The following is a 24,608-nucleotide window of genomic DNA, read 5'->3' on the forward strand; positions in this document are numbered from 1 at the left end:
CTGTCTTCCTGGTACACTAGTGATACTTCCACCAGTTCAAGGGTGAATAATCAGGGCATTATTCTTTTGAGGACATCATTCCCAAGCTTCACTCAGTATTCTTTGCTGAGTTGAGGAGAAAGCAGCAGTAGATGTAATAACCATTGAAAACTCTTAACAGGCTTCACTATGTAAACATAGCCAATAAATTGCGGAGTGGGGATGCACACTAAGTTCCTGTATAGTCTCTGCACACAGTAGCCTTTAAGGCGCCTTCCTATCTGTAAATAGAAGCCTCTATAGAACCTGGAAGTAGATGAATGAAAGGAGGACTTGGTGTTCTCCTGAGCACCAAGGCAGGAGTGAAGGCCATCCCCACCTGTCTCCCCAGGTCTTGGCCTTCAAGAATAGTAGCTTTTTAGAGACTGTGGAGCCATAAACCACATCAGCTTTTAGCCTTCTAGGTGGTTCTTATGTGTAATCTTAGGGATGAGTCTCCAAGGCAAAAGCTGATGTTAGTGAATTCACAATACATTGGAATTAGTCAAATAACTGGGCCAGAGTAAATAGAGTGAGTATTCTCTGTGGGGCAAAGGAGAATGAAAGTGGAAAAATACATCACTTGTAAGCTGATTTCTGAAAGTTACGTCTCTACCATTTCCCTGAGCACCAGACTTGATATTCAGCTGCCTACTTAACAACTTCACTTGGATGTTAAATAAGTCTTAACATGTCCTAAACTTTGAACTCCTGGTTTTTTACTACCATGATTGCTCCATCCCTAAACAAAACAAAAACAAGCAAACGAAAAAAAATGCTAATTCTTCTCAGTCTTCCTCATCTCAGTAACTGTCAACTCCATTCTTGCAGTTACTCAGGCCAGAAACCTTGGGATCATCTTTGACTTCTTTTTCTCTCACTTTCCACATTCAGTCCATTAACAAATATATTAACTTAACCTATAAAATATATCCAGAATCTCCTCACTTCTACTGCTACTGCCTTCATCCATACCACCCTCTCCCCCTTGCCTGGATTGCTTCCACTATCGTCTCTACAATTTTTGTCCACATAGTAGCCAGAGGGAGCCTGTTAAAGCATACAGATAATTTCATACCTGCACTTAGTAATCACCAGTGGCTTCTCAGCTGACCTAGAGTAAATGCCAAAGTAATTTCATTGTCCTACAAAGTCCTATCCAATCTGGGCTCCATTCTCTGATTTGGTCTCCTACCATCGTCCCCCTGTGTTTCAGCCAGATTCCTCCATGCTGTCCTTGTACATAACAAGCACGCTTCTGCCTCAGAGCTTTTGCCTTTCCCTCTACCTGGAGTGTTCTTCCCGCAGATATATGTAGCCTACGCCCTTACTTTCTTCATGACTGTGCTAAAATTCACCTCATCAGAATGGCCTTCCCCTACCACTCTGATGTATTTGGCATGTAACGAGTGCTCAACAGATGTTTGTCCAATGAATGAAACACAACTAGAGGCAAAGTGTAGCTCTTCTGCTTGTTATATCTCCCTACTCCCCCATCATGGGGGGAGTATGGCTGTGGAGTGTGTTCCTTCCTTGGAGTGCTTAAGATGGGCCTTAATATTTACTGATTGAAGGAAGCTCTGAGGAAGGTGACCAGGTTGAACAGTGACTGACTGGCTGTGGGAGAAATTTGGTGTGATGGGAATTTGAGCCAGCCTGACTCATTCCCTTCTGTAGTGAGGAACTGTGCCTGGAAAAACAGATATTTCCTTTATAATGTCCTATCTAGAAAACACCTCATGCTGAGTAGTACTGCAGGCCTTAGTTTGGCAGGTTGTGGAAATGGCTCGGGGCCTTGCTCATTCTTTTCCTATCCAGGTGCCTCAGGAGGTGGTCTGGGAAGCACAGTCTGGGAGTAGCAGGATGTTGGATTATTTTTAAGCCAAGAAAAGCCAAGCCAGTCAGAAGGGAAACATGGGGGCAGCCCATGATATAATACAATTGTACAGGCTTTTACAGTCTCAAAATGAATATTTTGACATCTATCTATGCAAGACACTGGATATAGGCAGCGGCTAGAAATAACTCCATTTGATAATGGGGTATAGAGTTCAAGCACAGAATAATTAAATAACCAGCAAAACTGGAATTTGGACCAGGCCTATTGATTCTCCTTCCCATCTTCGCCAGCAAAGTGATGTCTGGCCTACTTTGAGTTTTATTGCTTTTGGAGTTTTATTGCTTTTGGATTAGTATAACTGATGCGGTAAGGTGGAAAATACAGTTAAGATCAAAGAAGGCCAAATTCAAAGAATTAGCCCCTATCTCAGGCTAATTGGATCCTTGAAACTTATCTAATATTTAAACCACAGGTGCTGTTTATTTCTTTCTAAGTTATCCCTAAAAGCAGAGAAAATCAGCAGCTTCTGGCATGTCTAGAAATTCCCCTAAGATTGGGTTCATTGAGATGACTGCAAATCAGGTGTATAAATCAGATTCTTAAGCCGTTAATAAAATCTCTTGGGACGCTGGTTGAATTTCCTGTTCATTTCTTTCTTCCCTTGTGAAGACCAGTTTGCTTCATTCCCTCTTTTCTGGGAGAGGCTTGGCCATTGATACTCATCACCTAGCTTCTCCAAGCATTCATTGTTTTTATATACCTTGCAGTAGGACTTGATTTTAGGTGTTTGATCTCAGGGATCTCTCATTTCCTTAAGGGAATATATGGCATTTGATACAATACATAATTATTGCTAACGTAGGTGTATTAAGAAAAAACCATGACTGGCAGAGAAGGTAATAGCTTCTGTTTGCATTTTCTTTAAAGGATGGCTTAATTTATGCAGTTGCACCTGTGCTCTCTTCCAGTAGGTTGGAGAACCACCTGTATTATTAGTAGAACTTTGCATATAGTAATCCTGGTGTCTGCTTTGGTGGGTGGGAGGTTAGGGCAAGGGAGTGGTTCCATTGCTGTGTTCTGACCTGAAATGCATGTTATCAAAGCTGAATATGAGAGTGGGTCAAAGGAGAAGCAGGGCTCTGAGCCAATAGTTGGGGCCTTTTGTATCCTGTTCAGCTTATGCTCCCATGGTAACTGTATTCAACACTCTTTCTCACAGCTGCTCCTGACATCACTGGCCATAAACGGAGTGAGAACAAGAATGAAGGGCAGGATGCCATGATGTACTGCAAGTCAGTTGGCTACCCCCACCCAGAGTGGATCTGGCGCAAGAAGGAGAACGGTATGCCCATGGTGAGTACGAGGCAGCCCTGGTTCTCTATACGTGGGTCTCTGTGGTTGCTGGAGTTTCTCCTGGGGAGTTCTAGACATCTGGACTAGTTTCTGCAACCTGCCATACTGGCTGCCGTGGCTTGGGTCACCCTTTCTAGAGTCTTGGTGGTTACATCATGAATCTGGAGGTCATTGGCAGTTTCTGACCAGCATGGAACCCCTGTACGTGATTTGTTAAAGCTGTCTGTCTGGTAAAGGATTTGGCTGTTTACCTTCAAGATAAGACACCAAGAAGAGCTAACCCCAATCTTAAAATTTTACTGTTATTCTAGTACATTTATCCCAAAGAAAATATTGCTCATAAAGTGGTCTTAATGTACTTTTCTTGTTTTTTTGGGAAGGCAAGGCAGTGAGAGCAATTAATAGTATATTCCTGGAACACATGAAATAGTGATTAGGAATTGAGACAATCTAAGGAGGCCCATGGGCAGTCTTAGACATTGGAAATCTGACAATATCTGCTCCAGAAAAGGTCAAAGAAAACATCTTTTCCAATCTGTGGGATGATTCTTGATGGTATGGGAGAGTCAAACCTTTCGACTCTCACTTTCTGATTAATGCTTGACCGGTCTCCTATTCTATCAGAGGGGCTGTCATACATTCTTCCCCAGGCTTTGTATGCCTAGCAGTCTACTTTTCAGGCATCCTCTTTGACTGCCAGTCTTCAGAATCAGAAGGGACCCTAGAGATCATTTAATCCAGCTTCTTTGGGAAGGTTATACATATTAACCAAGGTAAATTAGTGGCAAGACCACGGAAGTTTCTTGCATATGACGGTATTTTTAAAATACCCTTTGAAGGCTTGTGGACCAAAGGTCACACTCACTAATCACCTCAGGTCATAAGTGAAAAACATGGAATTAGTGAGTGAGTAGAGCAGGAGTTAGAGAAGTTGGCAGCTTTTCAAGTCCTAGGGTTGAAGCTTCACAGAATAACTAATTTTGAAGGCTGTGAGTTTCCCATTCCAGTCATACCCACACTCAAACACAGACATGATTTATGCTATAGCTAGACATCATTCTGGGGATTATCTTTGCCTTTCCTCTCTACTATTTCTGATTATCCTTTAGTTGCTGCATAAGAACTGACACATGAGTCAGATTTTTCCTCTGCTAGTAGCCCATGAGATCAGTGCTGCAAACCTGTCCCAGCTCCACCCAAACCCCTGGTCATACTCTCACCTCTGCCTTCCCACACGTGCCTGGAGCACTCCTGTCTTGCTTGAGCAGCTCTCCTCCCCCACAGCCTAGTTCAAATGTTAGCTTTTCTCCAACTTTCCCTGACTCTTTCCAGCAGTGTCCACTCCCTCGGTGCAATGTGGCTCTATACGTACCCTCTGTTGGGGCTTCTTACACGTCCCTTTAACCATCCCTTTGGGGGTCTGGTTCCCTCTTGAGGTCAATCTCCATGTTCATTTTTGTGTCATGCTTTTCCATTTCTATCTCACCTTCCCCTTAGGTAGGATATAAAACATGTAACATGCTAATGTAAATATCTGTTGACTGATTGAATAAACTTTCCTTTAACCCTGTAATTCTGAAAGGAAGTGGAAGTTACGAATTTCCCCCACTCTGACCAGGAGCAAGTTCTTAACATTGTTTCTAGAGGAAGTTTAGGGAGACTTTGCAGAATTCACCAAGCGTGAAGTAGATATGCTGACTCTGAAGGCATCAGATAGGCCTGATGTTACGAGATACATGCCTGACCATGGAGCTCACACCCCTTCTCCATCCTCTGCCTGGTTACGGTTTCTTACCTGGTGTTTGGAGCAGCATCTTCTAAATTGAGTTGGTCTTTTCTGGGTCTACAGGGTAGGACCTCCCTTCACTTCATACAAGTTGGAGAAGTCCAGAGGACCAACAGCAGGGAAGACTTTTACCCTGGCTCTGCTAGAAGATTGTTGACTGGTTGTTGAGATTGAAGGGCAGTCAGTGATCAAGTACTCAAAGTCCCTTGGACAAAGATGGTACTAGACACTGCTCCCTGATCCCGTCCAGTGTCTTGCTAAGGATGTTAGTGTTGCCCTGTATTGGGCACTAATTCACCTACTCTGATCTTTGTGTGTTATCACTTTATCTGCTTCTGAGCAGGAGATTGTCAATACCTCTGGCCGCTTCATCATCATCAATAGGGAGAATTACACTGAGCTGAGCATCACAAACCTGCAGATCACAGAAGATCCTGGCGAGTATGAATGTAATGCTACCAACTCCATTGGCTCTGCCTCCGTTGTCACCATCCTCAGGGTACGGAGCCACCTGGCCCCACTCTGGCCCTTCCTGGGAATTCTGGCAGAAATCATCATCCTTGTGGTGATCATTGTTGTGTATGAAAAGAGGAAGAGGCCAGATGAAGTTCCTGACGGTAAGAACATCCCTACAAAATAGCTGTGCTGTTGGGGCTGGTTTCCAAGCCGTGGGGTGGTTTCCAAGCACCCAAAGAGGACTATAAGAATGTTGGGATTCAGTCCCAAAAGGAGAGAAGGAAAAAGTCTTATACTGGTTCCTCACCCCCTACCCCTAAGATTAGCCACCTTGAGCTATAATTATTAGCTCTGTTCTCCATGTGGGTGTTCTCCAACCCCAGTCCCATCTGCCCTTCAGGCCCCTTGTGGGGAATGGGCAGTTGTCAGTCTCTTTGTTCAGCTCTGTCCTCCTTCAATACAGATCATCAGGCAGATTGAGCTTGAGGAGAATCCAAGTCAAGCCTAGAAGCCACCCCAAGATCGCAGGCCACCTGGCCTTTCAGGCAGATTTAAGGTATCTAATTGGTTGTCACATGGTTGCCTGGTATAGCCCCTGTAGGTAACTGCCCTAGTCCAGTCAGACTGTTATTGTGAAAAGCCATTGGAACAAGCCACTTTTTGGTTCCCTTGGTTGGTCCCTTCAGAAGGTTTTCAAGGTTTGTGGTGAAGCAGGCCCCTGCCATTTGGCTTTTTTGTCTGTCTCACAGACAAGAATGGTGGAGAGCATCTGATGCATTACCATCCCCAGTTTAAGACAGATAGCTAAGTAGTAACACCTGGAGTCCCTGCCTGACGTGGCACCCTCAAGCTGGCCCAGCGTCCCAGAAGGGAGTGGATAATAGCAGCAGAACCAAAGCCAATTGTTAGGCATTGGAAAGAATAAGAATCTTAGATGGTTAGACATGCTTAGAGTCAGAAAAGGTCCTGGAAGTTATGTTTTTTGTTATGGATGTTCTATTTCTAACCCTGTGATTATAATGTGGGGGGGACTACTGATGGAGACTTGCACCAGTAGTACTTCAGATTCCTCACTAGCTCCCCAGCCCCATCCTCTTACCCTATAATAGCATCAGCGAAAACAAATTAATTGGCCAGCCAACTATCACCACCACTTGCCTGTCACTGATTGGACTGGAAGGGTATGCACGTAAACTCAGTGCCTTGGGTGATGGGGAGGATGCCAACTCTAGTCTGACTGTTCTGGGCCTGTGCTTGTGCACTGTGGTGCTCTACCCTGCCCCAGAGAGCTGTCTGTGTCCCTGTGGCTGGCCAGGACCCAGTGCCAGCCATGTGTGTCAGCAGAGAATGCTAAGGGAGGTCTGGTGCTCCCTCAGGAAGAGCGCAGCCCTGGAGGCATGCCAGTGGCTCCAGAGTCTCTGGAAGGACATGTTTGAGAGCAGCAGCCACCTCCCCTTCTTTTCCTTTCTTCTCAGCAGCTCCTAAGTCTCTCTGCCTGCACTAGGTAGAGCGAGTATTGTAGTGAGGCTGGTGAAAAGGTTATTTGGTGACACTAGCGATGTATGTGGGGAGACTTGGTGGACTTCCATCCAAATGTACATTCACCAGTGAACTAGATGGAGGAATGGGATGGACGTCAGCTGGAAGCAGATGGGCCTTTGTAAATACGTGGGCTTGTGCCCTGCAACATAAGAGTGTCCTGGGATTTTTACTTTCTTTCTCCTGGGTCCACAGAACTGCTATTCTATGAAACAAAAGTGCTTTCTTAGGATTTTCATATATGCATAATGCTTTTCTCTCTAAATTTCTCTTTCTTGTTGCAAATTAGGACTTCCAAGGCTGAGTACCTATGTCTAGATCTGACAGTAGAGGGGGAGAGTTGCCTGTCAGTGTGTTTTCAGCGTTGGCTTATTAGGAGCAGTCATGCCTCACTCCTGAAAAGGGCTGAATGCTTTTGCTTTGCTAAATATCGCCTTTCTCAGCTTTCCCTTTGGAAAAATTGAGATGCAAAAAGTCAGTAGGAAAAGGTAAAAATGGGCTTCAAAACCTGACTCTTTACTTTAAGACAAGGCTGGCTGCCCCTCTCTTGGCAGAGTGACACATTGGCTTAGCCTGTCCCTGTTGGAGGTTCCTGTTGTCTTTGCAGGGAGCCGTTTCACTTACCAGGTTGCTATCCCAGCATATGTGGAAGAGACCGTCAGGTTAGATTTGAGGAATGGTTAGTATTGGTTCTATCTGACAAGTGCAGGCACCTGCCCAGGGAAAGCAGCTTTTTTTTTTTTAAGAGCTCCATGGCTGTTGAACACAAATGGGGACGAGTTATACAAGACACCTGTGGCCAGCAAATCTGAACAGCTTCCTGGAGGGAAAATACTCTTTTAAGATAAATTATTATAGGCAGTGAATGAATCCTATGTAAAAGAGATGACTGCAGGGTAAGTGCAAAGTAAAACCTTCTTGCTCTAGTGTCTTAGAAAAATACTGTAATGCAAGCAGCTTTTACTTTGTTGTTATTATTGAATTGGGGCAAAAAATCTGGGATGCTGGAATTATTGCAATGTTTGCCTTCTCTCTGTTCCCCTCCTGACAGCCAGCACTGTCCAGGCTCCATTCTCTATCACATGCCCTTGCTTGAGCATTTCCATCCCATAGTTTTCTTCTTTGTCTTTCTGCCTCTTTTTCTCAGACTCCTCCCTAGTCCTGCCCTCCCCTCTTTTCTTCTCTCCTGGAAATAATTTTTTTGAAAATTTGATTGTTCCTCCGTGAGTTTTCCTTATGCCGTGTCTTTTTCTTCTTTAGCCAGTTTCCCCTCAACTCCTGTGCAATTCACAAGAGCAAACTCACTTCATATGCTTTCCTCCCATATGCCCTTCTTCAAATTTACATATAGATATATATGCATACGCTCCTTTTTGGAATGAATGAGCAGGTACCTTATACAGATTTGGGGTTTTAGGGGTGATGAATTTTTACCTGTCAGACAACCGTTCGTAATTCTGTGTTGACTTATTTATACCATTGTGAAAATTGATTTTTTAAAAAAATAAGCCTGACATGCTTCTTCTCTGCCAAATGAATACACTATTATCAAGATATAGCAGTGATTTATTTCTGACTCACTGGACCTTTTTTTATATGAAAAAAGTTCATATAAAACTCATAGTATTCATATGTGGGCAGTCTGTGAGTTTTTGGTAACTCGGTGCTGTACTAGAAAAGCACTAAGGGAACAATACAAAAGTATAAAAACACAAATTTAAACTTATATAGTTTAGCCTGAGTATGTTTCACTAGAAGAGCAAATATTGCTTTAGATTTCTCACATAGAAATACTTAGGGTTAAGGTTTAGCTGCTTCCAGGGGGTAAAAAAGGCCCATGACTTTTTGTCTACTGGAGTATACTCAGGACATTTTGTAAGTGAAACTTACATCTAAATCCCTTTCAGTCACTGTTACAGTGTCTTTGAGGACTGGTGCCCCAGTGGGTTGTCTTGTAGGTAGATTATCTGCATATCACCTTTAACCTTCAATGTTTTTAGTAACAGGTGAATTGTGGAGCCAAGTAAGGGCTTTGTTTTTTCAGTTTACTCACCTTCTGACTACATTCTCTGGAAATGTTAAATGATAATTCTCTAAAAAGACGAGATACAACTAGCATCCCTCTAGCCTTCTGTCTACCTTACAGCTGGACATATGTTTGGAGCTCACCTTGTGTGTTGGTTCCCTGCTGACTGAACCCAGAGAGTGATTAGTGTGCCTCTCGGGAGTGAACCTGCTTAGTTGCTGGGGCCTTCAGTTCTGCTGCACATTTTACTGACCTCGATTGAAAACAGTAGGAGCTGATTTAAGAGAAGTGCTGGCATCAAAAAGAGTTTTCCATTATCACGTTAGGGAGATAATTTTATAAGCAATTATAGGCACTCTTCCTTTAAGTTACTGGTATAAAAGATACTTGAGGTTTTGTGGGAACCATTTTTAGTGGCTGTGATGTATCCAAACTCTTTTTAACACTTTAGAATTAAGAGCTAGTCTAATGTTCCAAAATCAGTTAAATGGTCAAAACATTGGTAGCATATGAAGCTTTACAAGAGGACAGGAATGTTGGAAAAGGAATGTGACTTTTAAAAATGATATGTGAAACACATGTGTTGTCTCTTAACCAGGGGTCATCTGGGTCAGTAACAAGCTACCTTAGGAAGAAAATACAATAGGACTGAATAAGGAAGGAAATTGAAAATAATTGTTACTCTCTTTTGGGTTTAATGCTGCTCTGCTGAGATCAGGCAAAATTTAAGTGGGTTTAGAAACCATAAATCCTCATCCTCAGTGAGATGAAGGCAGTGAAAAAGGAGCTTTGACCAGACAGTCAACTTACTTTGACATTAAAGCCATCTTTTTGGAGGTGGTATTGTATCAGGTAATCTGTTATTTACTAGGCATTGCAGAGCACCCTTCCAGATTCTGAGGCGATGTAGGGGAATGAGGGCTCTAAGTGCATTCGGTTGGGAAGACGACATTCAGCTGAATGAATCAGTGTGTGCAACAGGTCCACCAGGAACTTCACTCATATGATGGATTCCAGAAGCATCTTGTTTCCACTCTCCCCCAGCCCTCTTCCTCTCATCTAGTCAGTGGCTGTGAGTAATACCCAGCTGGAGAGAACAGTCATTGTTTAAGCGGCTGTCTTTTGCCCTGAGGGTTTGGGGGTATGTTGATATTTGTCGGTTACTATGACTTCTTTTTTTTCCCCCCTCAATTGCATCAAACCCTTAAAACATGGTGGTAAGTGAGCGATATGCATGCTTTTGGAGTTTGTTTAATCTCCGCTTCAGTCTATACGATGCACAGTTCATAATGTTAACACTTTTCTTCAAGTTTACTTCATTCACTTTCACAACTAATTTGGATTTCAGTTTGCTGTTTAATCCTCATTTACTTTCATTTTCTTACCTTTTATCTGTAGTTCTGTTCTTTCCCTCTCTCCTGATTTCCTTGTTAGAGGTCAAGTTGTTGTTTTTGTTTGACCTGTAAAGGGAGAGTGGTGCTGCAGATAGTGATTCAGTCCAGGAAAGTGGGAGACTTGAGGCTCTTTTCTTTGTTCCTTATAAATGTGGAAGTGGATTTGGGGAGAGAGATGAAGGGGCTCGTGAGACGTAGGCACAAATGTGAACAGCAACTGCTCCCACTTGCAGGCATGGCAGCTACACCAGAGCCACTGTTGCTAAAACCCCTCATGCAGCCCTTTGCACGTTATCGCCTTGTTGGGCTGGAAAATGACGTTATTAGTCAGACACCAGGGCGTACATATATCCCAATTACTGAAGAAAGAAAAGCTCATGGTGTGAAGTGCTTGGGTTAGTGCTGAAGTGTCACGCTTTGAAAAGATTAGCTTGGCTATCGCGATTCCCTCTCCCCTTTTTTTCTCTTAAAATTGGGAGTAGATTGGTGATATTCTTGAATCAGCTACCTTGCTTTAGAATTTTGTGTTTTCGGGTGCACAGCCAGAGCACTAAAAATATTTTAAGTTTGCTCCTGTGTCCTTTCCTGTAAGTCCCAGAAGTGCTTAGTTCCTAGCATGTAGCTGAGCTGGTTTGGCCAGGATGCTGAGAGCGTTAGGGTGTTGTGGTGAGGGAGGATCTAGGCTGGGCTCGTGGGTCTCAGTACCTGGTATGTCTTTGTATATCTCCACTGTATACACAGTACACAGATGTCTTGGGTGTCTGAGTCTTAAGTTTGTTCTCTGTACTGTTCGATAGTGTACTACTGTTAGTAGTAGAATCCTGTGGACACTGGTGTGTTGCTAGCCTATTGTTCTGGCTAAGTCACTGGTTTGTGGTTAGTTTTGTTTCTGTTTTGTTTTGTTTTTTTTTCTTTTTTTTGAAATCTTTTTTTGCTCCAGTCACTGTGTGTGCTGGCGGTGGCTTTGCCTCTCCGTTGCCTCAAAGGAACAGGTGGAGCAATGTCTCCCTCTGACAGACATTACTCCTGACGTGTGCTCCTGCAGATGCCTACACTGAGACTGTAATCTCCATAACTGCTTCATGTGCACCAAGCCCCCTTGTGGAATCCTGCTGAGAGTTTTTCTAGAAGCCTTCAGTTCTAAATCATTTAGTCTACCTGACGTTTGTAAAATAAAAAGAAACTAAGAGCACTTAACTTGCTTTTCCCCACCTTTGTGGGCCTTAAAAAAATCTGTGTGTGTGTGTACAGACACACACACACACACACATACACACACACATATATCCCTGGTTAAAGGGGACCAAGTTGCCCTTAGTTGAAACAGGAAGGAAAAACTTACAAATCAGAATCAGAAAATACCAATTTAAGAAGGCACCTAAACTCAGATAATGTAAGCTTTTCGATTAAAAAGGAAAAAGATAACTCATGGCTCATCTGGGTTTGGGTTCTGGTTTTGGCCAGGGCACAAGAGTGAGCCAGTTTTTCTATCTGAAGTCTATTCTAGAGGGATGTCAGCACCATTCAGCTTTCCCTGGTCTGTCACAGAACATCCTCTGGTCTACCTACACTTGTTGCTGGCATAGCCTAGCCTGTCTGACCCAGTATTAGGTTGAACAATTGTGGCTTCCTCTATCTCATTCTCCAGACTAAAGACTCTCCTAAAGATAACAAAACAGCAAGAACAGTGTCCTTTGGGGAAGTGAGGATGTGTGTAAACATATAGATTACACATCCATCTGCATTGCAGGATTGAGCCAAAACTATACATGCATTCACCACAAGAAAACAAACAGCAGGATTTTACAACTGAAATGTTGGTTTGTCTTCTCATCTACTTAAGAGTGAACCACTGGAACTTGGGGACAAGATGAGTATAATGATATTGCAGCCTATCTGTCCGCTACAGTTGCAGTTTTTCATGACAAGCATTCAAAGTGTTAACTAAAATCATTGAAACAACATACCTGCCATTAAAAACCTGAATCTAGAAATAATAACTTCATGAGTGTTTTGCACCTCCAGATGGAATGGCCTTGAATAAATGCTATGAATAGCCATGTTTGCCACTTGCCGTTTGCTGTTCTGTTAATCCCTGTGCAGAGTCTCACAATTTTCTCCCTTCTTCTTCTGTCTCTCAATGGATTATTAAAACCTGAACACCTGTGTAGACGATGAACCAGCTGGGCCAATGTAAGTAGTTTATTCGACATTGATTCAGTAGTTTCTGGTTGGGTTATTATGTATTTGCCGTTTAATCAAAGGGCTAGCTAAGATTGTAGGGGAAGACAGTGAGTGGAAACAGTGTTGCAGTGTAGACTTCTTAGCCAGACATGGAGTCGACTGAGAGTTGACTGATTGCCATTTGATTCCCAGGACAGGCAGTACAGTTTTTTTAGTAGCAATACAAAGTGGAATACCATGCAAAAAAAATGTTTAAAATTTTGCACACCCCATATGTTTAAATTGATAATGTGGGGTAAATCACCAGTATATCTGAGACTTCAGGTTTTGTTAAAGTTAATTTCAAGCTCGACTGTAGCATGGATAAACTGCCTGGCTCCATTAAATTGCGTGTATCCAAGAGACAAAATTGCAAATTTTGAATCAATCCAAGATTAGCAGAATCTCCTAGAGTGGGGGACTAAGTCAGAGGCAAGCAAACAGTGGCCAAATTATTAAGTGCCAGAGGGCACAGCACTGCCTGTATATAATTGAGTATCTTTTATCATTTGAGAAGAGACAGTGGTGTTGAGTAGAGAAAAAACTACTATTTCACCTTTATAGTAATTATAGTTTACAAGTCAAAGGGAAAGTTACCGGTATATTGTCTGCCTTGGGAGTCAAAAGGATCTATTAATTTAAGGTATGTAGGCACTTTACACAGGAATATTAATTGTGTATTAATATTGTGCAATAAAACTTACTATACCAGGGATGGCAGTAAGTGGAAGACTCCCTGTATTTCCGTGTGTTATACTTTCAAAAGTTGCTACTGACCTTGAGTTTAACTCTTGTAAATGCAATTTTTCCTCCAAAGGAAAACCAACTCTACCAACAATCACAAAGATAAAAACTTGCGCCAGAGAAACACAAATTAAGTACTACTTGTAACGTAAGTATGGCCTTCTTTAGAAATTTTAAAAAATTATATTCAAATGAATGTGCCTCTGTTGACCTTATTAAAAATTCTTCAGTAGTTGGTGTTATGTTGCAAGATCCTTTAGTTGATTTCAAGAGCAGCCAATACTGGTGGAACAAGTTGTCTGTCCAGTGTAGCAGCTGGAAAGGAAGATTTTCAGCTGAGCTCTTTCACTTATTTACATAAATGCTTTTCAGAGTATGTATGATGTTTCAAAACATCACTTTACCACTTTACTTACATCTTTAAAAAGAGGTAAAAGTGAAATTGTCACCTTAGGTGGATTATTCTGAGGCCAGTTGGTCCCACTTTGCTTCTGAGGGCAAGGCAAGAATGGTGGCCAGGGACAGCTGGGCTGGAGTACCTTCTGGTTAGGCACGTGGAGATCTGAATTCCTCACCGCATCCCTGAGCATGCTGTTTGAACCAAAGCTTTGTTTTATAGGCACTTGGTGTAGTCTTAAGTAATAGTGCATATTCTCTTTTAATTTCTAAATACTCTTCCTTCACAGATCCTGAGGTTCCTGAAACTGGTGGCAACATGACCTGCTAAATTTTCTGCTTGTACCTCTTTGGTTCTTTCCCTTTCAAGTGAGCAGCACCATGATGACTGTCTAAAGCATGCCTTATTTAGCCTCTCCTGTAAGGGTGACCTAGCCAGGTACATTTTAAACAATGCTTCAGTGTAGAAGGTGTAAACTATTTTGGGCTTGATGTGCTGTGAATGTTGCTTTTTTTTTTTCCCCCCTTTGGTAGAATATTTAAATAGAAGTAAAAAGGTCCTCTGAGGATCAGATCATGCATGCACCGTTTTTTACTTAATGCAGCTGTTAAATTGGCAAAGCTCTAAAATGCACTGCTGCCATCTAGTGACACATTTTTGTAAAGTACAGCAAAACCTACAGATATATACAGTATATAAATATATATATATATTTATATTTTTGGGGTGGGAGAAATCCAAAATAAAATAAATGCTTGTTTCATTTTTAAGCTGCTGATACTCATTCCTTATATGTTGTCAGATGAGGAAACTGTTCAGTTCTGGTACATAAAGATGAGTAATATAAACTGAAATCTATAATTTTAAGGGCTTAACCTATGACTTTGATAAGAAGCTGGAACAGTCCACTGAATGGATGTAATGAACTGCAGTATATATGTATGATTGCTTTTTAAGTGATTATTTTTTCTTTTGTTAAATCATGTAAATTCTTAGATCCTTTTGCACTGATGTGTTGAACCTGATTGTACATTCAATTAAGGCAAACTTTTATAATTTACCTTTTGTTTTCAATGACCTTGAAATGTTACAGCATGGTATTCTATGCAACTAGTTATACTTTGAGGTTGACACTGTATTTTTTCATTGATTGAGTGTAGATTTTCACACCCGGCAGGGTTCTCACACGGTGCGTAATGGTAGATGCATGTACTTGTGTTTTGTGTAATTGTTGAAGTGCAATGATGTATAAAAAAGTGGATTCACCTGTTTTTAAAAATAAAACTGATAAAAGGTGTTGGAATAATACTCTTTATTCTAGTATCTTCTCTAGTCTTAGGAGGAAGCATTTTTTCCATTGCACTGAAGTTCCTCAGTTCTGTATGTATATAGAATGTTAGTTGCTCAGCTCTGTCAGCTTTTTTAGTTCCTTTTCCACCTCTTCCACAAATGCTGGGAAATTCTGATCCATGAGGCACAAGCGTAGAAAGGGGCCTAACTCTTCCGTGTTCCATGCAGATTGTTCATAGACCACGGGCAGCTCCTCTGATGCCAGGAGAGACTGTGGGGATTCCAGAAGAGTAGTTTATTAGAGATTACAGGAGAAAGCAATAATGTTTCTAAATATACAAAGTGAGATAAACTTGTATCCTTAGGTATTTCAAGTATATTAATGAAACGATTTGCAAAGTTAAGATTCTGCTTCAGTGAAGAGTATGGTGCTGATAAGTTTGTGGACTGATAAAGCCTGTTGATGAATGGACGCCACTAACTTAGTTCATCCTTCCCACCTTATAGGTGGAAAAATGGGTGTGAGCAGTCATACGGAAACTGGGTTCTGAATGTAATACAGAGAGGTCACAAACTGACCATCCCAAGGACACAATTATCTCGCTTTTTCTGGTCCTATCCATGAAGCTTGACAAGTAGAGGCATGTATCCATCACCACAATCAAGACAGAACATTTCCACCACCCCCAGGAAGTCCCTCATGCTACCTGCTCTTGTCAGACCCTCAACCCTTGGCAACCATGATCTGTTTTCCATACCTCATAGTTTTGCCTTTTCCAGAACGTCATATAATGTGTGTTTTTCACATGCTATTTGACATTTGTATGCCTTCTTTGGTAACTTGTATTTTAACACCATTTGACTAAGCTGCCAATATTTAAATATTAGGAGAGTTCAAATAAAAGTCTGACTGAGCTTGGCTATTTGGAAGATAAGGTGACATTGGATCCACAGTCCCACGTGACGAAGATGGCTCCAGCTCTGTACGTGGTTCAATTACGTCTGGGCCTTTGACTCAGCCTTCTTATTCTCTCCTCATGTTAATTCTACTTAGGTAGGTGGTTTTCTACCCTTTCCATGGCATGGTTTGGTATATATGTATACAACTGACATTTCTCTAAGAACTATCTATAATAGGAATTGATTTTTCTAAATTCAAACCAGACTGTATCTAAAAGGTAGAAAGAAGAAAATGAAAGTAAAATGGAGCCCTGTTCTCCAGTGAGAGCCACTGTTAACATGTTAGTGTATCTCCTTCCAAACTTACGTTGTGTTTTTACTACAAAAATCATGCATGCTATTTTGTAGCCTTTTAAAAAACAATGTTCTATGAATATCTTTCCTTGTCAACAGATATAGACATCACTTTTAATGACTACATTTTTATCCTGCCTATGGTTATAGCACTCTTTAACCACTCAGTATCCTATTAGTGAATAATTACGTTTCCAGTTTTACTATAAAAAACACTGAAAAACATCCTTGTATGTATATTTGTGTAGATGAAATGGTATTATAGGTAATAAGATATAAAGTTAAATTTTATCTATATTGCTGAGTTGCTTTCAAAGAGTTTTACCAAACTTATATTCAAAGAACAACTTGTCTAGAAGGTTAGAGCAAACAAGTAACATCTGAGCTCCCAGCCTGGTGCTTTTTCTTCTTTATACATGGTTCTTCTATATGATGTAAATAAACTGGGCTGAGGTACACCTTTTATAGCAACTGATACTTCCTGAATAAGGACATCACACACTGCCTTGCTCATGAATTTTTTCTGTGGCTCAGCCACTGTAACCCCAGTGCAGATATGAGGCTACAAACTGGGCACTATAACGTCTGCCCTGTGATTGTCCATTTATTTTGAGTGAGTGGTGAGCCAGATGGAGAAAACACCTGTTTCTTATACCACTGTTAGCACAGTTTAATAGATAAAGAGGAAATTCATCCTTGAATATTGAATTCCATGCAGAACTCTGTGGAAAGCATAGGCTGAGAGCCTGTGCTGTCAAGCACAGCAGGGAATGCAGTGAGGAGGAGACCACCTTCAGGAGCTCCAGCAGACCAGGCCTCAGGAACCCTGAGCCTGAATGAATAGTTCTGCAGGAGTCTGTGGTAACAGCAGACTGCAAGGGGAGAGGGCACGTCTGAAAGCAGTTCTGTGGTAACAAGAGTTGAATCCTCCCGGGTCTCCACACATCCTTAGCTGAGATCCTCACACTGAATATCTGCCCCTACAGAAACTATCTTGATATGACTCCGAATTCATATTGATATTTATCTTAGAAGAGTTTCCAAATTTCGTTTCCAAAATTAAATTGAAATTCTTACCTGTATTCCTCTTTCTGGGATAGGTGGTGAATAAATTCTTTATCTCACACATTTAAAGGCTAACACTATAGGCCACTCTTCATCTTTTATTTCCTCAGGAGAATAGTTCTTCAGTATGTGTCATCGTGTTTAATCTTACAACAAGGGTAGGTGGAGATGGCCTGTCTCTGTCTTTACCATCTTCTATAGCAACACTTTAAGTTACTGTTCTAGAACAATGGATTGAACAGAGGGATACAAATTCTTCAGGATCACTGTTTTTCCTGACATGAAAACTGAACATGGAAATAGGCCCTACCTGAGCTAACCAGGCCACTGAGGTCCTTCCTCTTGGAGTGCCTGTGCCAGCTGGTACCCACCGTTGCTGCTCCAGGTTCTGGTGTGACTGCTTTCATGTTCAAAGAAAGAAAACATCAGTAAAAGTGGTAAGATCATTGTTGGTGTAGTCTGTCCTGGTTTAAGCTTGGCTATTACTTGATTTACCACAGTAGAGGTACAGACAGAGTTTAAATCTGAGGCGCCTGCCCTTACGTTCCTTATGTCTGTTCCTTATGTCTCATAGGCTGGCAGTGCTTTTTCTTGTCTGACACCGTGGTGTACTTCTGTCTTCAGAGGCCCAGCCCAGGACCATGTGCTGGTACTGGAGGGCAGTGGACATTGCCCAGCTTCTGATAATCATGATTTGTCACCTTCTAAAAATTATTACTCAAGTAATACATGTTCACTGCGAAAAAGGGAAAAAACCCTATAGTTGCAAGATAATCTTATTTTTAATAAAAGTTAAAAAAAACTCATTTTAGACATTGAGGGAATGAGTTCTTCTGTTAGTAAAATTCCTAGATATCTTCATTCAACAATGTTTTGTGCCTACTGTGTACTAGACACTGGGGTGATAAAGGGAAGGGAGCCACAAAGAACAAGGTAGAGGTCCAGCCCTCAAGAACCTACAGCCCAGTAAGAACTTAGCAAGTCAGGAAGTGCTGGAATGGAGGTAAATATAAGACTTAAGGCTTAGAGTGGAGGGGAGTACAGGAGGGGTGTGTGCGCTAAGCATGAAGGGTAGGAATGCTTTAGAGTCCAAGCTGCTTCAAAGGAACCTGCTATAGGAGGGTTTGTTCTCTAGCAGAACACACGGGATGTTTTCTAGACAAACAGAGTGAATAAGGTATAGAAGGAGGCCTGGAGGCATAAGAGGCTCGGAGGGCTGCTTCTACCTAAAAGCACAAACTTTTCCAAGAGCCCCATCACTCCTCCTTCCTAGCCACATGTCTGCAGGCCTCGTTATGTTTTGGATATATGTGGTGCTTGTAGTGCTAATCTCCAGACAGTTGCGAGCTAGTGGTATCACTCAGGGAGAATCCAAGACCCTCCCTGGAAGGTGTCTCTATCAGCAGCATGTTCTGACTGCCAGAAGTAAATGTTCTACATGGAAGCTGACTGTTGCTAGTTAGTGCGTATTAGCAGAAATGCATATCTGGAAGCATCAAAAATGGGGTGGCAGGACAGAGAGGAAGGAAAGAACAAAGAGCAAAGAAAACTAGTCAAGAATACTAAAATAAAAATGAGCAAAAAGGTAAGGGACTTTAATGAGTCTAGAATCCTTAGGCAAGCCCCATTTCTCTATTTAGTTTCCTTATCTGGAAAAGTCAGATTCTAGTGTTTCTTCCAGCTCTGATATTTGATGTTTTCCTAGGAGACACATCAGTTCAGTTCACACTGTGTTCTTCAAACAACTGGGAAAGACATCAACCAAAATTCATATGCCATCCACACTGACCTATAGCCAAGTGCGATGGAAGCAGCTGAGGCTACTGGGGTGGCCCTAAGGATTGGACAGTCCTCTGCCCAAGTGCAGAGAGATGGAAGGTTCTGTGCACACAGGAATGAGCCCCTGGCTGCTTTCTGCTGGACTTCCTGTGCTAGCAGAGGAAAGCGTTCACCTAGGAACTGCCCCCCTCTCTGAGTACACTGGGTTGCCTTAGAAGCCCTCAGGTTGAGAAATACCTGGTTAGGCCACAATTAGTAAAATTACAAGGCTGAGGAAAAGTAAAAAAATAAGAGCCAGGAAGTGACTCAAGAACTTGAAATAGAAAGACATGGAATTATCTCTATTTGCAAAGAAGAGAATAACTGTTTTAGACAAAAGAAAATATATAGGCCAGAGCTTGCACCTCTTGAATTGGATTCTGAAAAAGGAGCATGATAGCAAATTTGCACAGCAGCAGCTAAGGGCAAGCCTTAGGAGTTTTTGGCATTAGGAAGACTAGAATATTCTAGGTAGTGCTTCACAATGCCTGCATGCTGGTGAATTAACCCAGTAGCTTTATCTTGTCTCCTGCTCTGCAGCATCAGACACTCTGTCTTATCATGGCCCTATTGACTCATGAGTTCTTACCCTCAGTAATAACTGACTAGGATGCTCATTCGTTCATTTGCAAGGGAAGGCAGATCTGAAACGGTAACAGCACTGGCAGTAATAGTAATAATGGATCATGTTATTTAGGTATTTGCCAGATGTTGTCCTAGCTGCTTATAGACAATTTCAGTCTCACCATTTTACAGATGAGTGACTTGCATGAGATCACGTAGCTACTAATAGGGCTAGGATTCAAACCTAGATCCATTTTGATTCCAAAGCCTGTGGTCTTTGCACAACACTGTGCCATCTCATCTACTCAGAACACCAAACTACAGATCAGAGGAAGACTTGAATATGGAATCAAGAAAAGACATGAAAGTTTTGTCATAAGCAAGAAAGTACCTTATAATAAGCCATTCCATCCCATTTGTAGAGAGGGGATTCTTAAAGAATACAGCAGCAGCTGATGAGGCAAAAATGTTTTAAACTAGATCCAGGGTTTGTTAAAAAAAAAACAAAACCAGCTTTAGTGTTAAGACATGTTCACAACAAAAGTCATGCAGAAACAAATGAAGAATTATTCTAAAACATCATCAAAATTTGATATGGCAGGGCTTCCCTGGTGGCGCAGTGGTTGAGAGTCCGCCTGCCGATGCAGGGGACATGGATTCGTGCCCGGTCCGGGAAGATCCCACATGCCGCGGAGCGGCTGGGCCCGTGAGCCATGGCCGCTGAGCCTGTGCTCCGCAATGGGAGAGGCCACAGCAGTGAGAGGCCCGCGTACCGCAAAAAAAAAAAAAATTTGATATGGCAAATTAAACATAGTCAAGAAGAAATCATACAGTACTTGTTTAAAGAAAAACACTTTATGATAAATAATGTAAATCTATGTTCACCCCAGATAAACTATGAAAAGAAAGTTGGTGTAAAGGTGAAATGTCTTGGCCCAGTGAGTTTAAGGGGAACTTCCAGGATGAAGTGATGGAAAGCCAGGTTTGGAAAATCATTACTCAAAATAGAAAATAAGAAAACCCAGCTTGAAACTAGAATTTCATCCCAGGAGCAGAGGTAGCTTATGCTAGCAGCATGTGGGACTATGCCAAAGAAATGCTAGAATATGTACCTCGAGGAGAAATTCTGTAATAAAGATTCCCAAACTTTTATCACAAGACTCCTTTACACTTAAAAACGGCTTTTGTTTTGAGTTATATGTGATATTTATCTGTTAGAAATTAAAACAAAAATTTTAAATATTCATTTAAATCTTATAAAACCATTATATGTTATATTAAAAACATTTTAATGAAAACTATATTTCCTAACAAAAATATAATGACTTTTGCAAATCTCTTTAATATCTAACTGGACTCTCCTCCTATCCCCTTATGCACTCAATCTGCTGACACACGTTCTGGTTGAAGTATATGAAGAAAATCTGGCTTCACAGAGATATATAGATGGAAAGTTTTTTTTTAAAAATGGGTTTTTCAGTTAATTGTGGATATTCCTTGATATGACACCAAAACTCAACAAGTGGTAGTTTCTTAAAGGTTATTTTCAAGGTAGAATCTGAAATCACAGCAAGGAATTTTTTATACTCTGTTATACTAAAATCCTTTGGTCTAAGCAATCTCTGTACTGTTTTTCATAGCAGTTGTACCAATTTACATTCCCACCAAGAGTGCACCAGTGGTTCTCTTTACTCCACATCTTGTCTTTTTGATAATAGCCATTCTGACAGGTGTGATGATATCTCATTGTGGGTTTTTTTTTTATCGTTTTATTTTTATTCAAACATGAGTAAGTACAAAATAATATGAAATACATGAAGACATAAATAATGGTACATTGATCATTTGAGTATCCACTATTGATTTTAAGATAATAAAAAACAGCATTAACTTTGAAGTCATTAATGTTTTTTCAAACTTTTTATTTTATATTGGAGAAGCAATATCATATATTTGTCTTTCTCTGACTTCACTCAGTATGACAATTTCTAGGTCCATGTTGCTGCAAAATGGCATTATTTCATTCTTTTTAATGGCTGAGTAATAGTTCATTGTATATACGTACCACATCTTCTTTATTCATTCCCCTGTAGATGGACATTTAGGTTGCTTCCATGTCTTGGCTATTGTAAACAGTGCTACAGTGAACACTGGGGTGCATGTATCCTTTAGGACTATGTTTTTCTCCAGATATATGCCCAGGAGTGGGATTGGAGGATCATATGGTAGCTCTATTTTTAGTTTTTTAAGGAACCTCCATACGGTTCTCCATAGTAGCTGTATCAATTTACATTCCCACCAACAGTGCAAGAGAGTTCCCTTTTCGCCACACCCTCTCCAGCATTTGTTGTTTGTAGATTCTCTGATGATGCTCATTCTAACTGGTGTGAGGTGATACCTCGTAGTTTTGATTTGCATTTCTCTAATAGTTGAGCAGCTTTTCATGTGCTTCTTGGCCATCTGTATGTCTTCTTTGGAGAAATGTCTATTTAGGTCTTCTGCCCATTTTTGGATTGGGTTTTTTTTTACTATTGAGCTTCATGAGCTGTTTATATATTTTGGAGATTAATCCTTTGTCCGTTGATTCATTTGCAAATATTTTCTCCCATTCTGAGGGTTGCCTTTTCGTCTTGTTTATGGTTTCCTTTCCTGTGCAAAAGCTTTGAAGTTTCATTAGGTCCCACTTGTTTGTATTACTCTAGGAGGTGGATCAAAAAAGATCTTGCTGTGACTTACGTCAAAGAATGTTCTTCCTATGTTTTCCTCTAAGAGTTTTATAGTGTCCGGTCTTACATTTAGGTCTCTAATCCATTTTGAGTTTATTTTTGTGTATGGTGTTAGGGAGTGTTCTAATTTCATTCTTTTACATGTAGCTGTCCAGTTTTCCCAGCACCACTTACTGAAGAAACTGTCTTTTCTCCATTGTATATCTTTGCCTCCTTTGTCATAGATTAGTTGACCATAGGTGCGTGGGTTTACCTCTGGGCTTTCTATCTTGTTCCAGTGATCTGTGTTTCTGTTTTTGTGCCAGTACCATATTGTCTTGATTACTGTAGCTTTGTAGTACAGTCTGAAGTCAGGGAGTCTGATTCCTCCAGCTCTGTTTTTTTCCTTCAAGACTGCTTTGGCTATTCGGGGTCTTTTGTGTCACCATACAAATTTTAAGATGATTTGTTCTAGTTCCATAAAACATGCCATTGGTAATCTGATAGGGATTGCATTGAATCTGTAGATTGCTTTGGGTAGTATAGTCATTTTCACAATATCGACTCTTCCAATCCAAGAACATGGTATATCTCTGCATCTGTTGGTATCATCTTTAATTTCTTTCATCAGTGTCTTAATGGTTTTCTGCATACAGGTCTTTTGTCTCTAGGTAGGTTTATTCCTAGGTATTTTATTCTTTTTGTTGCAAAGGTAAATGGGAGTGTTCCCGTAATTTCTCTTTCAGATTTTTCCTCATTAGTATATAGGAATGTAAAAGATTTCTGTGCATTAATTTTGTATCCTGCAACTTTACCAAATTCATTGATTAGCTCTAGTAGTTTTCTGGTGGCATTTTTAGGATTCTCTATGTATAGTATCATGTCATCTGCAAACAGTGACAGTTTTACTACTTCTTTTCCAATTTGTATTCCTTTTACTTATTTTTCTTCTCTGCCGTGGCTAGGACTTCCAAAACTATGTTGAATAATAGCGGTGAGAGTGGACATCCCTGTCTCGTTCCTGATCTTAGAGGAAATGCTTTCAATTTTTCACCATTGAGAATGATGTTTGCTGTGGGTTTGTTGTATATGGCCTTTATTATGTTGAGGTACCTTCCCTCTATGCCCACTTTCTGGAGAGTTTTTATCATAAATGGGTGTTGAATTTTGTCAAAAGCTTTTTCTGCATCTATTGAGATGATTATATGGTTTTTATTCTTCAATTTGTTAATATGGTTTATCACATTGACTGATTTGCCTGTATTGAAGAACCCTTGCATCCTTGGGATAAATCCTACTTGATCATGGTGTATGATCCTTTTAATGTGTTGTTGGATTCTGTTTGCTAGTATTTTGTTGAGGATTTTTGCCTCTCTATTCATCAGTGATATTGGTCTGTAATTTTCTTTTTTTGTAGTATCTTTGTCTGGTTTTGGTATCAGGGTGATGGTGGCCTCATAGAATGAGTTTGGCAGTGTTCCTTCCTCTGCAGTTTTTTGGAAGAGTTTGAGAAGGATGGGTGTTAGCTCTTTTCTAAATGATAGAATTCACCTGTGAAGCCATCTGGTCCTGGACTTTTGTTTGTTGGAAGATTTTTAATCACAGTTTCAATTTCATTACTTGTGATTGGTCTGTTCATATTTTCTGTTTCTTCCTGGTTCAGTCTTGGAATGTTATACCTTTCTAAGAATTTGTCCATTTCTTCCAGGTTGTCCATTTTATTGGCATAGAGTTGCTTGTAGTAGTCTCTTAGGATGCTTTGTATTTCTGCGGTGTCTGTTGTAACTTCTCCTTTTTCATTTCTAATTTTATTGATTTGAGTCCTCTCCCTCTTTTTCTTGATGAGTCTGGCTAGTGGTTTATCAATTTTGTTTATCTTCTCAAAGAACCAGCTTTTAGTTTTATTGATCTTTGCTATTGTTTTTATTTCATTGATTTCTGCTCTGATCTTTATGATTTCTTTCCTTCTGCTAACTTTGGGTTTTGTTTGTTCTTCTTTCTCTAGTTCCTTTAGGTGTAAGGTTAGATTATTTATTTGAGATTTTTCTTATTTCTTGAGGTAGGCTTGTATAGCTATAAACTTCCCTCTTAGAACTGGTTTTGCTGCATCCCATAGGTTTTGGATTGTCGTGTTTT

At 40.8% G+C, this 24,608-nt stretch overlaps 2 protein-coding genes and 1 long non-coding RNA gene across 5 annotated transcripts in view; 2 read left to right on the forward strand and 1 right to left on the reverse strand.

Annotated features, from left to right (window-relative positions):
• The window catches only part of NPTN (neuroplastin), a 56,233-nt gene extending 41,160 nt beyond the window's left edge, over positions 1–15,073 (forward strand). For 2 of the 3 annotated variants that reach the window (XM_004276280.4, XM_004276281.3), the window contains 5 exons: positions 3,078–3,211; positions 5,341–5,614; positions 12,584–12,605; positions 13,453–13,527; positions 14,066–15,073. In XM_004276280.4, coding sequence (XP_004276328.1) covers positions 3,078–3,211; positions 5,341–5,614; positions 12,584–12,605; positions 13,453–13,513 — 491 coding nt within the window. In that variant the 3' untranslated portion in view covers positions 13,514–13,527; positions 14,066–15,073. Of the gene's footprint in view, positions 1–3,077; positions 3,212–5,340; positions 5,615–5,916; positions 6,010–12,583; positions 12,606–13,452; positions 13,528–14,065 lie in introns of all 3 variants that reach the window. The other variant, XR_007475800.1, reaches the window with a different exon arrangement.
• Positions 14,737–24,608, reverse strand: part of REC114 (REC114 meiotic recombination protein) — a 98,888-nt gene continuing 89,016 nt past the window's right edge. The window contains exons 5-6 of the mRNA XM_004276283.3: positions 17,696–17,782; positions 14,737–15,337 (exon numbers count right to left, since the gene is read on the reverse strand). Of these exons, the coding sequence (XP_004276331.1) occupies positions 15,173–15,337; positions 17,696–17,782 (252 nt within the window). The 3' untranslated portion in view covers positions 14,737–15,172. The remainder of the gene's footprint in view (positions 15,338–17,695; positions 17,783–24,608) is intronic.
• Positions 15,392–20,917, forward strand: LOC117203830 (uncharacterized). Its single transcript, XR_004486765.2, has 2 exons — positions 15,392–16,120; positions 17,496–20,917. It is a non-coding gene; the product is annotated as an uncharacterized LOC117203830 (long non-coding RNA).

Source organism: Orcinus orca, chromosome 2 (genome assembly GCF_937001465.1).
Source record: "Orcinus orca chromosome 2, mOrcOrc1.1, whole genome shotgun sequence".
NCBI lineage: Eukaryota > Metazoa > Chordata > Mammalia > Artiodactyla > Delphinidae > Orcinus > Orcinus orca.